Source organism: Polistes canadensis, unplaced genomic scaffold, assembly GCF_001313835.1.
Source record: "Polistes canadensis isolate GaletaPanama2010 unplaced genomic scaffold, ASM131383v1 scaffold_26, whole genome shotgun sequence".
NCBI classification, from domain to species: domain Eukaryota; kingdom Metazoa; phylum Arthropoda; class Insecta; order Hymenoptera; family Vespidae; genus Polistes; species Polistes canadensis.
Genome location: NW_014569573.1, coordinates 292,204 through 307,971, shown reverse-complemented (window position 1 = coordinate 307,971; position 15,768 = coordinate 292,204). Strand labels below are relative to the sequence as shown.

Here is a 15,768-nt window from a genome sequence, read left to right as displayed (position 1 = left end):
GCAACGACCGACCATGATGGGCCTTTTAAAAATAGTTATTGTCCTGTGAAAACTTATCTGAATAGTGAATAGTGTGAGGGCTCTAAAATTACGATAGATAGACGATAATATAGAACATATATGAACGGTTAAAAAGTATCTTTCTCTTTGGAAAAAAAAAAAAGTGGCTCGAGGTCGTGCCTCGAGCACGAATCTTCGAATTCTTCTCTTGGTTCGTGGCACGCGATGCGAGAGGCGATCCTCAGCCTCGTGTAACGTCGTCTGTGATCGTGTCGACTGGGTTACTGTCATTATAATAACCCATTCTATTTTTCCATATTTTTAAAAAAGATATACTTTACCAGGAGATAACAATCTCTTACGGATGAACGGATGAACCGCGAGAACAATTCTTGTCACTCGGTATCGTTTATCACAATCTCGACAAAACAAGAAAAAAAAAGAAGAAGAAAAAGATTTTTCCATCTTTAGCGATGAGATTAACGTTGATATTGCATTCCCATCAAAAATTATTTGATATTATTCTTGAGTGTTTATCTACATCATCGGCCAGGTCAGTTGTTGAACCAAGAATCAACAAGTGACCACCACGACACTGTGCCTTACGCAGAGAAAAAAACAAAAGGAACAATAAAGAAACGTATTGCGCGTTGAAAAGTAAAAGTGCAAAGAACCTGCAAATTTCAGGCCCCTGTGCGTCATCCTTACTTGAAAAGAGTGGGGGAGTGTAGGGGAGGGGGGAACAACAAAGGTCCTCTCTCAGGGTCGTTGAAAATAATGTGTCTTCATTTTTCGAAAAAGAACTTGAGAATCGAGAGCGCATATAGTAGTCGACCATGATGAAGTTCAAATCGCTGTTTCGCAGAGGACAGCAAAGCCAGCAGCAGCAGCAGCAACAACAGCAGCAGCAGCAGCAGCAATCGACGCAGGGCACACAACAACAACAACCACAACAGCAACAGGTCCCCCTGCGTCAGGCCCCGAGCGCCGCCTCGCTCGAAACAAAAACTGAGAATTTATCGACAGAAAACTGGAGTTCGATCGGTAAAGAAGTTCCCAAGAGCAACGCCAAGAATCAGCAACAGCATCACAAGGGACCCGCTAAGGGGTCCAGGATGCAGGAGCTGGAACGGGAAATCGAGATCTTACGAAAGGATCGTGCCCGGCTTGAGGCTGACCTAAGGGAAGCATCTACTGACGCTCAATCTCTACGCGAGCTCAAAACTGAACTCGCCTCTCTCAAGGTAAAAGAAAATTCTCTTATATCTTATATTTAAATGATTATTCATTTGAAAGCAGTTAAGGATCTTGGTCTAAAGATTTAATTTCAATAAAATTAGGATATTTATATAATCTCTTGACTATATAAATATGATTCGTTTAATAATTCCTAAAGTTGTAACAATTATTTACAATGATCGTTAAAATATCTTTGATAAAACACAATTTTGAAGATTATTTGGGTTTTTATTTTATCAATGACGTGTCCTAGCTCTCGTAGACGTTACAAAAGTTTGACTCTGATCGATTTCCTTAAATGTTTCTCAAAGAAAAGATATAATACGTGCTGAAAAAAGAAAGACAAAAATAATAGAAATTGATCGCGAAACAAGCTGCGGTGAAAGTTATAAGACAACGACAGAATGTTGACGAATTAATTGGGGATTAATTAATGTTGTCGACGTGAAAGTCGCGTTAGCGGTTTTAATTCTAGTTGGTTGTAATTAAACGTTAACAAGATCGATAGATAGGAGGACAAAAAAGTCATTGAAAAAACATCGAACAACTTCTTCGGTGAAATCGCAATCGATATAACTCTTTATATATATGTTATTTGTTTCTTTTTTCCTCTTAAACTCGGACAGTCCTTATTGTCTTGATGATGATGATGATGATGATAATAATGATGATCACGTGGCTCACGAAATTTCCTCACGTGGTCTTCGTTTCTTCTCCCTTTTCTTTCCTTCCTCGTAATCCCCACCCCTTGCATAACGTCGCCGACCTTACAAGGAAAACATACAAGGTGTACCCAGATATATATATACGTATACTTGATCGCGAGAGATCGAGTTGGATCTGTAAGATTAAAATGTGTTACATCATTACAAATGATACGATCGATCTGCATATTAATAATCAATGATAAATGTTAAATAAATTCATTATCGTCATTATTATTATCCATGTATAAGTCGTATAAATTCGAGAATTTTGTATAGTACGTAATTATAGAATGAACCGAAGCTTCAAATATCCCAGATATTTTTGTATGACACGGTGATGTGTCAAAATATAATTGGAATATAACCAGAACGAACTAATCTTATAAAAGTAACCCTGACGCAGCCCTGACGCAGCAGCCCCTGGCGCTTAAATATTTATTGTTGAGATTCCTGAAGCGTGAGTCGCGAAAAATGACACTTTTCAAAAGTGGGTCTTGATCTATAAAAGTTTCGGAAGCCTCTGTCTTATTGGATCATTACAAGAATCAAAAAATTAGTCATGACTTCCGTTAAAATTTTCATTTTCCCTTTTTATTAGTTGCTATTTTTATATTCTCGATACGATTGAAATTGCATATTAATTTTTGTAATAATGATATGAAATAATTTTGTTGGGGTATTTTAACGTTTAACTTATTCAAATATTTTTCATTTTACAAATTTAAGCATCCCCTAACTTTTTGAAATTTGATTGTAATATAGGACATTAAGAAGATTTAATTAACAATACGGTTTTGAAATCAGTTTAATGCAATACGATAATCGTCGAGAATCTCCTAGAATCGCGTGTGTAAGCTTTGCACATTTTTATTCCCAACGGACACGATAGTTTAACGGTCCGTTAAAATAACGGATAGTGAGAAAGTCGGCTTATTAGAAGACAAGCAGAGGGCGTAAAATGCGGGGATGTTTACGAAGAGAAAAAGTTTCTAAACGGGAATCACTGAGAACGATATGAAAAAACGTTGCTTTTCCGCACCGTCGGTAATATGAACAATCATTTTCTATTGTACATTAACATGTTTTCCATCTTTCATTCATTATCTAATCGATCAGCATTCAGGAAGAAGAAGATATATTATAACGCATGGAACCTAACCTGCAAGATTGACAGTTATCCTTACTATTATTATAAAAATCAAATGAACTTTCCTATTTTTTTATCTTCATTTTAATCCATTTTTATAATTATTTTCAATCAAAACATGACTATCAACAATCAGTATTTTCCTTTAATGTTTTTAGCAGTTTCCTTTTATTAATGATTTAAATTAAATCCTCAATATTTTATATAAATTGCAATGAAGATTTAAAAACTAATTCCAAATTCTTCTATTAATTGTTACAATATTTGATAGATGTTCGATTTTCAATTTTCAACTTTCGTTTAACGTTGAGTACATATCGATTACAGGAGCAGCATAGTCTGGAGTTAGATCGCCTTACAGAAGAGAATGAAGCTCTTCGCGCCCGTCTTAGGAATGTAGCTCACTCTCCATTATCTGATTCAGAGAAGCAACAGCTGCTATTAGATGCATCAAGGCTTCATAATTCTGCACCAGCTTCGATTGCTATACCTCAAGATGATAGCTGTACGCCAAATGCAAATATATCACAAGATAATGCGCAATGCACGACTCCGGATTGGGATAAACATTCCTCTAGCTCTATATCAGAAGTTTCAGTGGCTTGTCTTCAAGACAGAATACTACAAATGGAAGAAACGCATTATTCTACTAATGAAGAGCTACAGGCAACTATTCAAGAATTGAGCGATTTACAAGTATGTATAATCAATCATTTTCAAAATGATATTTCACTGATGAAACAGTATATTAAACGTGTTCATTTGTTTATAGGCTCAACTGACAGAATTACAAGCTGATAATGAAAGATTAACAGAAGAAAAGGGTGTTCTTTTGGAATCATTATGTCGACAAACAGAAAAACTTGAAGATTCAAGATCTAAAGTTGATACGTTACAAGGACTTTTATTAAGAGAAGAAGAACCTCAAGAATCTTCTAAAGGGTATAACACAGAAAGAGAACAAAAATTAGTTGACTTGTTAAAAGTAAATATACATATCAATTTATCCAATCATAAAATTATTCTATGTTATATATCGATCAATATGTTATCATTGTATTTTTTATATTTTAGAGTGCTCAAGAAGAACGAGAGGCTTTGCTTCAGAAGCAAGAAGAATTAACATCAGAATTGAAAAATTTAAGAACAACTGCCGATGCGAATGCCACTGAAGCAGAGAGATTAAGAAAATGTGTCAATTTGCTTGAATCTACTATAGAAACAGTCAATATAGAACGTAAACAATTAGATGTAGAATTAGCAGAAGCACGTCAAGAAGGTGCAAACAGAAGCATAGAAATAAGCAGATTAGCTACCTTGCTGGATAATGCCAGAGCTAAGATAGAAGAATTAGAGCAATCAAGACAAGTAGAAAATAAAAGCGAAGCTGACGAATTATTAGATGCTGCTAGACGTGAAAAGGATACATTAGAAACACAAGCAGCAGCTTTGCAAGAACAACTAGCACGTTCACATTGTGATCATGATCGTCTTAGGGATCAATATTCTCAACTTCAAGAAGAATACAAGGTATGATTTTAGTAGTGTATGAATATTTGTTTTAATAAATATACAAAATAAATAATACATCGTAAATGAATTTATAGGTTGCTCGAAATAATGCTAAATCGGCTATTGACGACTTGGAATATAGATTAAATCAATTGAAAGACGAGCGACTTTCTGTCAGTACAGAATTACAACTAGTAAGAGATTCTTTAGCAGAATTACAAACACAATGTCAACGACATCTAGAAGATAAAAGAGAATTGAAGGCTGCTCTTAGCGAAGCACAAAGGAGAGAACGCGAGGCACAAACTCATCAGTACGAGTTGGAACGTGCTTTGGCTGAGGAACGTAAATTGAGACAAGAAGAAAGTGCCGAGTGGGAACAATTCCAGACGGATTTACTTATGACTGTTAGAGTTGCGAATGACTTCAAAACTGAGGCCCAAAGCGAATTAGAACGTGTGGTTCTGGAAAACAAAACGCAAAGAGATAAACTAAGATCATTAGAGGCTCAACTAGATAAACTCAATAAAGGTAAGATAAGTACCTTTAATTCTTCAACAAATATAATATTCGAATATAACATGTAAAGTAATTCTCTCCTCAAATTGGATTCGGATATATTCACTAAACGATAATTGTTACAAGGAAAAAATTATTTTGTTCCTTTACATAAGCAGAAGAGTTACGTAAATTATATGTTATTAATTTATTGCTTCTTCTCTCTTTTTTTTCTTTTTTTTTTTTTTTTTTAATGTCTACACACTATTAGGCAATACCACAGTGTCCAACAATAAAATATTTGATACTACTAGCAGAAGTAAACGAAAACCGACTAGCATAATATTGAAACGTGGACGTACCATTACAAAACGTCCTTATGAAATAAGAAGACACATACCACCTACTAATTTTGTTCAAAAAATAATCAAAGAAAATTCATACAAGCTAACAAATAAATATATCGAGCTTACTCCTATCGATACAACAAAAGAAGAAAATATTACAAAGTTATCTAAAGATGAAACAGATCTAGGCAGTCCATGCTCTGTCAAAGAAGTTATTAAAGTAGACGAAAAATTAATGTCTGGTAAAGAGATCGAATTTTGTCCAGCTTCTCCCATAAAAACAAGAAGCCCTGATATGAATACGGGACTAAGTATATTAGAAAATAAGATTGTAGATTCGTCGAAAGAAAATGTCAATGAAGAATTATCTGAAAAATTATCTACTAAAAAACCTTTAAATATCCAGGAGAGAGAACTATATTCGGGGATAAATAATAGTACGAATATGGATATAGAAAAGACTTTAAAAAATGAGAATAATCATCATAAACTTTATATTCCTAAATCACCTAGCATAGATCAAAATATAACTTCTAAAAGCTCTCTATTAAAAAGTATTAAAGGAATTCAAACTGCTGATCAAAATTCATATGGCATTAATATTTCTAACAGTAGATTTTTCGTACCTAAAAATTATGTATTTTCCGACATCGACACTTCAATGGATGATCTCAAATTTGAAGTAGATCCTGAAATGAGCAAGTTATTGCAAAAAAGTACAAATAAAATTCTTAACGAAACTGATTCAAATTCAATCTCAGAAATTCCTAGTGAAAAATCTTCTATGGAAAATCTACCGATATTCGAAGAAACTGTGACCAAAGATATTCTTACGATGGGTAATAAAGAGAACTCCTCGTACGAACTTTCGGAAGAAAATAATTCAATGGAAGAAATTAACTTGACCGATAAAAAGAAACGATTATTTTTAAAAAAATATGAATCCAAACCGAGTAGCGAAATAGTTGATTCACTTTTGGATAATATACAGTATAGACCAAAATTGAATATGAACAATTATTTAAGGCATAAAAATTTTTCTACCTCATTAGATAATCTTGATTTCTATAGAATAACTCATAACAATGATAATATTAAGACTCATAGAAGTTACGAATCTCTTCCAATAATTGATTATGAAGTGAAGAATAAAACAGAAAAAGAAAAAAATTCCAATAAAAATCAATCTAATTTGGATGAGGAAAAACAAAATAATATTTCTACTAATAATAGTGAAAAATCTCCTGTAAAATGTAATTATCGTTCAACGTATGATACGAATACACATGCATCCATTTACAGACAAAGGAATATTGAAACAAAATTAAAAATAACTACGATTCCCATCAAGAATAAAGATAACAATTACAGTTCAAATAATATTTCTACCAAATTTCATTTAGAAAAAGATCAATTCAAAGATGTAGATTCTTTGAATTGTCGAAGAAAGAGTACAGGAAAATCAATTTATGAATTTAACAAATCGAAATCTTTTCAATATCTAAAACGTAACTATTTAGAAAAGCGTAATTCTTATCCATCTATGTCTTCTATGAAGCATATTCCTATATCTCCTCCTATTTGCAATACGATGCATTCTATAACACCATCATACACATCAAGTAGAACTTCAGCCTATACTTTAAGAGACAGCACTCATCAAACATCCGAACAATATTCTCCTACTAGAATGTTAAAAAAATCATTTAAAGATATATCCAAATACAATGATTTACAAAGTGACAGATATCTAGCTCTATGCGAAGCTAATCGTCTGAAACGTTTAAAATTTTTAAGAATGAATTTCCAAGCGGATTATGATATAGAAGATAAAAAGATACAAGTCAGTAACAGTCATGTTATTAGAAAAACATCAGCGAACGGTGGCAATTATAGTGCGGGTATTGTATCAGATGTATCGCAAAATGATACTAATTTTTCCTTGCTAAGCAAGGATCGAGCGATAGGTCGCACATCATCCTTGAGAGACAAATTTGAGACTATCATAGAAGATGTGGAACTGAGAGCGGGTCGACGTTCACTAATAGGAAAAACTTGCGACCGTAAGTCGCTACTATAGTGTGGAACAATGATTGATTGCTTTTACTGCAAAACTCGACTCATTGTTTGTCCTCGTTTATAAGCTAGCCATGAATACAGAAAGTTTAATATCTTATATGCTAGCCCCAAATGTGTTTATAGGTTTTCAAGTTATTACATATATGTCTAATCCTTCTTGATCCACTTATTGTTGTTAGCTTCTTGTGTTTTTAAAACTATTTGCTTTATGTTGTTATCCTTTAAAAATCAAATTTTTTTAGGTGTCTTGGGATTTATTATAATATTGTACATTTATTTATTTTTATCTTTAATTATTTTTCTTTCTTTCCCCTTCCCCCAGAAACAATTTTTCTATTATTTGCGCTTTATTTCATACATATTATTTGTTTTGCTTGTTGCTTTGTTTTGTCAAATTAAATTTTGAAATTTGTTGTAATCAAGGAATATTTTTGAATAGATCGGGTCGATTTTTCAGCAAATCAAAAAGTTGTACAACAGCCACCTCCAAGGCCAGCAAGTACACCAACGGAAACTACACAACAGTGTGTTTTAACAAGTGTAAGAAAGGCTAATATTTCGCGCCAAGATTCTAGATTATCTGTTAAATGTCTAATAGAAAGTATTGAAAATGCCACAAAACAGGCTAAAGCTGGTATGTCTTATATGTTCTTTCATTATACTCTATTATTCTCATATTATACATTGCTTATTTCATCTATTTTGTATTAGGACCTGGAAGCCGCAGCAGTTCAACGTCATCTTTGAATTCTATTGGAACAAATGATATAATGACACTGAAATCTCCTTTAAGAGATCAGCAACAAATAAACAATTTAATTTGTACATCTAATTCATCAAATAATAATAAAACACAGACGGCTATAAATAGGAAACCATTATCAGGTAATTTACCATATAACTTCAAGTATAATGGACACAAATTGCTTTTTTAATTCATAAAACTGCTTTTATTATATATTCTAATATTTATGCTTCTTTAGATCCTATTTCATTTATTTTTCAGTACTCATGCGTTTAGATATTTAATATGTAGACAATTTTTTTTTAATATGTATTAGTAATCATTTCGAAGACGTAAACCTTTTGGCTGTAAATTTTAATTTCATTGAGTATTTGGCTTTATATGTAACTTAAGCTACAAAAAGGATAATCTTTAATTTAAAAAATAAAAAAAGAATGAACACTCATATCTCATTTTCTTCTGCGCTTCAATATATCTCACGTAATTGCATGTTTATCATTCATTTTTTTTTTTCATATAAATAAAGGTGATTTGATTGATTATTTATTTATTATGTTGTCATTTCCTGTAATTTTTCTATGGTAATTTTGAATGTAGAAATATTGTTATCTCATCGGAATCATTATACTCTGCATTCTATTATTTCATCAAATTTTTACACTGCTTATATATACACTACATAAGATAAATAGCTTCACATTACATGTAACAAATAAAGCTTGATAAATTTACTTTACTCAACCATCTTATCTTCCAATTCCTTAACACAGAAACAAAATCAGCAGTACCTGTGGTTTTAAGTCCTGGTGAACTTTTGGATTCTGCTGCACTAAATGTCAAGGCTATTGATTTTGTTCGTCGAAATAGTGTGGCAGATTTATCAGAACGTAAAGATCCTCTTTGCGGTTTAATCAAGAATGGAGGTTCAAAGAGAAATGCATTACTTAAGTGGTGTCAAAACAAAACATTAGGCTATCGAAATATCGATATAACTAATTTTAGCAGTTCTTGGAATGATGGCTTAGCTCTTTGTGCTATTCTTCATTCGTATCTTCCATATAAAGTACCGTATGATACTTTAACGCCTACCGAAAAAAGAAAAAATTTCTCCATCGCATTCTCTGCAGCTGAAAGTGTTGGCATACCTACTACTTTGGTAAGTTAAAAAAAAAGAATAAAAAATCCATAAGTTTTTATAATCAATGAAATGATAAAGGAAATGTAAAAATATGAATAAATTAAGAATTTATTGCGAGCAATAATTATAAATCTTCTTTCTTCACAGAATATAGGAGAAATGTGTCAACTGGAACGACCTGATTGGCAACAAGTCATGACATATGTGACTAGTATTTATAAACATTTTGAAACGTAATTGTGGTCATTATCAAAGATCAAGCTATATCATCTTTTCCATTGAATCCTCTTACACTTATTTGAGTGATCAAGAACAACGGCATCTAGTCAACTAAATTCTGCAAGACACAATTTTATACGAATTTTTGATTATTGCTGGATTAGAGCACTGCCTATACTGTATATATAGCTTTATGTGAAAGGATCTATTGAAGCATACAGAGAATTCGATGGAAGACTACACACCAAATGGAATTGCTTTTATCATGAGACTGAAAACTTATTTACACATGTGTACGCATACATACTATGTATAGTTAAAAACCAAGAAATATGGATATTTAAATCTAACGAAAGTATAAAACAAATACCTTTTATATATATACATATAAATATATAAAAGGAAAGATATATATATATATATAAAAAATTAAATGCAAACTTCATACGACTTTCTATAATAAATATATAACTGTGCTTTGCAGTGTCTTCTTGGCAGAACTATGCTATACGCATTGCAACAGGCTGTATTGCAAATGCGAAAATACATGTTTACATAGTAGAGTCTTACATATTTGCAAATAATAAATGTCAAGTATTTGCGTTCCTCATACTGTATTTTTGTACTTGGATTATTTTTCGAAATACTTTTGTAAATTTATGAACGATGTACAGAACTAAGCGCCTTAATTTAAGATATCTAATTTATTGCATTAGTCATGTTTAGTCCACTATGAAGCAAAGCAGCATATTATTAGAAGAGATTGTTTATGTTCTATTTTACTGAATGAGATAGGATTAAAAAGAAAAAGAAATGATTAAAGGCTAAGTTCTCTGTGATATAGGAAGGTAGCCTCGATACAGAGATACAGACGTTATCGTTATTGTTCTTATCATTAGCGCTAATATTAATATCGTCCTTGTCGTCGTTGTTATATTAATATAGACAATATGCTGTCTGATATAAAACAATAAACTTGCCTGATATATGGATATTTAAAAAAAACTATATTTTTTTTCTTTATTTTAATTTCACCATATTATGTTATTTGCGACATAAAAAAAATAACATTCATTTAGATAAAAGATATAATTTAATTATTTTATAGTACAATCGTTAGATAATTAAAAATAAGTGTATTAGACTGTATAATCAAAATAATTATTTACAGTTAACATGTGACTATATTACAGTATATAATTTTCTGTAATTTTTCAGTTGTTACAATTGACTTTTTCGTTTTTATTCATTCATAGAATTAGATTTCTTTTATTTTCATCATGTTTCACTGACATCCATTTTATCTTGATCCTTATCACCTGAATAATATTCGTTAGCTGGCTCAATTATTTTATCCGTGTCTTGTGCATTTTGTCTAGAATCTGGATCAGGCTCTGGTTGTCTTTCTTCTTCTGGCGATAATGCATCGCATGGTACATCTTGCATTTGAACACTCGGTGAATGTTGTATCATTTTTAAATTATCATAAACATGCCTTGTTATTGCTTCTAAATATTGTTTGCTATTTGCATTATCTGGTCTTGTAACAACTTCAGGATGTAATGTAAAGTCTGGTGCAAAATATTCTAAGTATTCGGTATAAGGTAATTCATTGCTGATTTGTTCATCAACAAGTAAAGATGTTTCATATGTCCAACAACGTGCTACATTACGAAGAGTATAACCACCGCCACCAACAGTAAGTAAAGGTACATGTAAATCTCTGACAAATTTCACGCATTCTCCATGACCTTTAGTACTTAAACTGAAACATCCAAGTCTATCATTTGCTAAAGAATCTGCACCACATTGTAATACAATTGCTGTTGGTTGGAAAAACTCCATGACATGTGAGATTACAGGCTTAAATACCTGTACGTAAGATGTATCGTCTATACCCTCTTTCAATGGTACATTTACAGAATAATATCTGCCACTTTCTGCTCCTATTTCATACATGTCTCCTGTTCCAGGAAAAAAATAATTTCCATATTTGTGAAACGAAACAGTCATGACTCTGTCAGTAAGATAAAATGCTTCTTGTACACCATCACCATGATGAACGTCAATATCTATATATAATACTCTAGCATGATATTTTAATAATTCTAAAATAGCTATTACAATATCATTTATGTAACAAAATCCTGATGCTTCGAATTTTTTAGCATGGTGCAAACCTCCGCTCCAGTTGATTGCTATGTCACAACAATTGTTATTTAATTTAGTAGCACCTTCCAAAGATGCTCCAGTATACATAGAACAAAAATCAAATAGTCCTTCGAAAACAGGACAATCATCTCCTACATTAAAGTGACTAAGATATTTTGTATATCCTTGTAAATTTTGTGGTGTAACTCTTTGTAAGAATTCTACATATTCGTCTGAATGAAACCGGCACATATCGTGAGTGCTTGCACGATAGGGACGATATATTTGCATTTTCTTATGTAAACCATAATTAAGAACCAAACTATGAATGACGGACAATCTATGAGGTTTCATTGGGTGTCCAGGACCATAATGAAAATTTCCAACATCCGGATTGTAAAAATATGATACTTTCTTATTATAACTCATTTTGAGGATATATACTTAATTTCGTATTATTCGGCCAGCTCTTAACAGACACTTGTTATTTTCCACGTATTAATGTGTTAAGAAAAATATCGATATTCTTATTAAAAAATGCCCATTCCAAATGTTTATTATTCATCCATTCTTCATTTATTTGGAAACGTAACACATTTTTTGGTATTAAACCGAAATTTAGGTCAAAAACACAATACATTGCACGTTTAAACTACGTGAAAGATCACTAAAATAAATTATCAAAGTAAAATATAGTATTTTGATGTTTTAAATATTCGTTGTCTATATAAATTTCTAGACATTTAATTATTACTAATCGCAGATGTAAATAACAACGAATATCTCTCTATCGAGATAAAAAAGAGAGAGAGAAGGTAGCGCCATCTTACCGAACTGACTTTCAATTTGTCGAGAAAGCGGAAAATTCAATACGAAATCGACAATGAGAAATCTTTTTAATTATGAAAATATGCATTTAATAATCTAATAAATAAATATATCAATAAATAAAAGTAGGCTAATATATAAAGTACTATTTAAATAAAGAAAAGTTAAGGAAATATAGGTTAATACAAATTATTTATTTCGTACTTTCGAGATATGCGAGAGTTGCATCGAGGTATGAATACATAGTCAGCATCTATCGATGTTTTGTCAGTAGCAACGGTTAGCAACGAGCTCCGACGACGCTTCATTTCAGAGAGAGAATGCGGATATTTAAAGTATTCTTCGTAACAGCTACATATGTTAATGAAATCATAAGTAAAGTAATACTTTGATTTAACATTAAAAATATCTAATTTTCAATTAAATTCCAAAAAGAATATCGTGAGACTAAGAACATTATAATAACTTTGAAATGCGTCCTGATTCTCGTAGCGTCTCGTTCACGTTCCATCGTGAGGTTTTAAGTGTTCGAAATTCGCCAGAATTGATACGTACTTCTAAGAACTTTAGACAACGTCTTCAAGATCGTTTCGACAAAGACAAATCTAATGAGTCTTCCAAACAGAAAACTTCGAAAGAGAAAGATGTTACTGAACGTGGTTGGAATAATTTGAGTCTTGGAAACGTGTCCGCTGATTCTAGACGGGCTTTACGAAATGGTGCTGAAAGATTATCTAAAACCATATCAACTGTAAGAACAACGTTTGGTACTATTTCACAGGTTGGTTACATTTATATATCATATTATATAATTAGGTAAATTAATTGTAATATTTATTTTGTATACTTATTTTATTGATTTCCTATCATATAGAAATTTAGAAGCTCAACGCGAAGGCGTCAAAGATTAGAAGAACAACAATCTCCTGGAAATTATAAAACGCAAACTCCTCAGTCACGTTCTCGCCAATTATTAGGACGTACACCAACTAAATTATATAGTCCTTTTGGTATAGAATCTCCTAAACGTGGTTGGAATAAAGAGAATGATGTAACAACGGTACAAGAAACACCTGAAAATCATTCACGTCAGATACAATGCAGACCATTCCGTTTTGTAAGAGCAAGAGGATTTTCTGTGCTGAGATAAAGAATTATTTTGAGGGCAATCATGTTTTAACAATATTTTGCCTTTTAAGAAATATGTGAAGAAATGCACGTTTAGTACAACTAAGCACTTAATTTATTTCATTCCAATGAATGATGATGCAGCTATTTATATATTTTATCATCATGCTAATAATCATTTTATAATGGTAATTAATATTGTTTAAATACTATTTAAACACATGTTCATTATTTTTTCATCATTTCATTCTTAGATATTTTAGATGAATATTTATACTTTTTTATATGTATTTATAATGATTACGCTTGCAATGTGAGATAAAAAGAGAAATAGATTATAATCTGTTTATTAAAATACCAACCACTGATCAAAATCTCCTTAAAATTAGGTTATCCGAAACAAAAATCATTTTTGAGAAGGTAAGAATTAATCGATAGTTTTTAATATCGCTAACATCTTATTATTATTTTCAATTTTAATCACTATAATATAACAATTTATATACAATCACATGGGAAAAGATCACAATCAATCTGTATTTGTGGCACTACTATGCACTAAATACAAATGTTCTATGTATAAATATAGAACACTTACAACTAGATTGATTCAAATAAAGAATTGAAAATAAAATTATATTGAAACGTAAATAAATTTTCTTTTTCTAAGAAACACATATATACATATATAACGATTAAAAATATATTTCATCACGTCATTTTACGAAAACCAAAACGCACGTGTGATTTTAACGACGCAGTTCCGAAAAATTCTCGACGATATCGGAAATGCGGTTGCCAGAAGAAATATTCTAAAAGCAGGAAGGAAATCAACACAATTACCAATAAAATATTTAACAATGGGAATCAATCGATTTTATATAATAAACAAATACAAATAATTATAACTAGGTCACGTGTAAATGTTTTAACAAATATTTAAATTCGTAAATAATGTTCATACAATTTTTCTTTTTTTATTGAAAATAATACGCGAAATATTAATCTAAAAGAAAATTTACGATCGAAACGATAGCCATATGTGTTTTGTTCTAAATTAAAACAATTATAATTGATATAAATATATTTATCGTTAATATAGAGATGATGCAATTATTTTAGAAAAATTGAAAATGAAAGAATATGGTAGAATATACGGGATTAAATTTTCGAAAGCACTATTCGATATCTATGAATAGCTGGTGCATATAAAGGTGTATAGAAGGACGATAGCGTCGTTATAGCGCAATGCGGAGATCCGAGATATGTGCATATATATGTGCATATACATACACACACATATGTATGCCACTTTCCCAGATCCCTTTAACAATTACTAATACTATTACCTAACAATTTTCTTTATTTATTATTTTCGTAATTCATTATTTTATTTTTAAATAAATTTTGCGTAGAGAGTATTTAATGATGAACTGTTACTTCCCCCTTTATATATAATTATGCACATCGCATGTATCAGTGTAAGCTTAGAGTGTAATAATATACGAGAAAACCAATGAAAGTATAAAGTTATTTTTACGATATAGGACATCCTTGTCAATGAAACGGATCTTCGATAAATTTCTTGTATCAAAGTTTACGTTAAATTAAAATTTTTAAATGATTTTTTTTGTCTACAGAGTGGGCCATGGAAAAGTATCCCATTTCTCATTGTGATATTTTTTTCTTTGTGTTCTATTGATATAATAATGATATATTATACAAAAAAAAAGAAAACATGACAAGTGTACGTATAAATTTGATTTTTGTATTTATACTGGTGCTCTAAATTTGGGCTAGTTTTTCGTGGCTCAGTATATAAGTATAAAGGAACAATTTCATTTAATCCGGTGTTAATATCGTATGATATTGTTCTAGAAGATCAATTCGAGATAATAAAATAATCGTAGTTGAAAGAATCGAAAAAAACGATATTAAATAACCGAATATTTTATTAAGAAAGTTTATTGTTAATAGGAGATGCGGTATGATAATCGAAATCATTGATTTATCGATCGTTTTAACTGATA

At 31.1% G+C, this 15,768-nt stretch overlaps 3 protein-coding genes across 7 annotated transcripts in view; 2 read left to right on the top strand and 1 right to left on the bottom strand.

The window, feature by feature from the left end:
* The window catches only part of LOC106783833 (cytospin-A-like), a 30,331-nt gene extending 19,699 nt beyond the window's left edge, over positions 1 to 10,632 (top strand). For 2 of the 5 annotated variants that reach the window (XM_014742738.1, XM_014742737.1), the window contains exons 5-14: positions 866 to 1,244; positions 3,421 to 3,789; positions 3,866 to 4,078; positions 4,168 to 4,623; positions 4,701 to 5,136; positions 5,375 to 7,513; positions 7,969 to 8,163; positions 8,241 to 8,414; positions 9,045 to 9,430; positions 9,560 to 10,632. In XM_014742738.1, coding sequence (XP_014598224.1) covers positions 866 to 1,244; positions 3,421 to 3,789; positions 3,866 to 4,078; positions 4,168 to 4,623; positions 4,701 to 5,136; positions 5,375 to 7,513; positions 7,969 to 8,163; positions 8,241 to 8,414; positions 9,045 to 9,430; positions 9,560 to 9,649 — 4,837 coding nt within the window. In that variant the 3' untranslated portion in view covers positions 9,650 to 10,632. Of the gene's footprint in view, positions 1 to 865; positions 1,245 to 2,883; positions 2,991 to 3,420; positions 3,790 to 3,865; positions 4,079 to 4,167; positions 4,624 to 4,700; positions 5,137 to 5,374; positions 7,514 to 7,968; positions 8,164 to 8,240; positions 8,415 to 9,044; positions 9,431 to 9,559 lie in introns of those variants that run through there. The other 3 variants (XR_001381359.1, XM_014742740.1, XM_014742741.1) reach the window with 3 other exon arrangements.
* A 140-nt stretch (positions 10,633 to 10,772) lies between these two features.
* LOC106783834 (histone deacetylase 3) lies at positions 10,773 to 12,570 on the bottom strand. Its single transcript, XM_014742742.1, has one exon. The coding sequence runs from the start codon at positions 12,209 to 12,211 to the stop codon at positions 10,910 to 10,912; it is 1,302 nt and encodes a 433-aa protein (XP_014598228.1). The 5' UTR covers positions 12,212 to 12,570; the 3' UTR covers positions 10,773 to 10,909.
* Positions 12,571 to 12,867: 297 nt separating this feature from the next.
* Positions 12,868 to 14,076, top strand: LOC106783830. The gene is made up of 2 exons (XM_014742734.1): positions 12,868 to 13,391; positions 13,485 to 14,076. Exons 1-2 carry the CDS (start codon positions 13,083 to 13,085, stop codon positions 13,758 to 13,760), a joined length of 585 nt encoding a protein of 194 aa, XP_014598220.1. The 5' UTR covers positions 12,868 to 13,082; the 3' UTR covers positions 13,761 to 14,076.
* Positions 14,077 to 15,768: the final 1,692 nt, after the last annotated feature.

Excerpts from the sequence above, each read along its gene's own strand:
- LOC106783834 (XM_014742742.1), bottom strand. The coding sequence starts at position 12,211 with ATGAGTTATAATAAGAAAGTATCATATTTTTACAATCCGGATGTTGGA.
- LOC106783830 (XM_014742734.1), top strand. The coding sequence starts at position 13,083 with ATGCGTCCTGATTCTCGTAGCGTCTCGTTCACGTTCCATCGTGAGGTT. Across the intron at positions 13,392-13,484 it reads CGTTTGGTACTATTTCACAG|AAATTTAGAAGCTCAACGCG; the intron begins GTTGGTTACATT and ends CCTATCATATAG.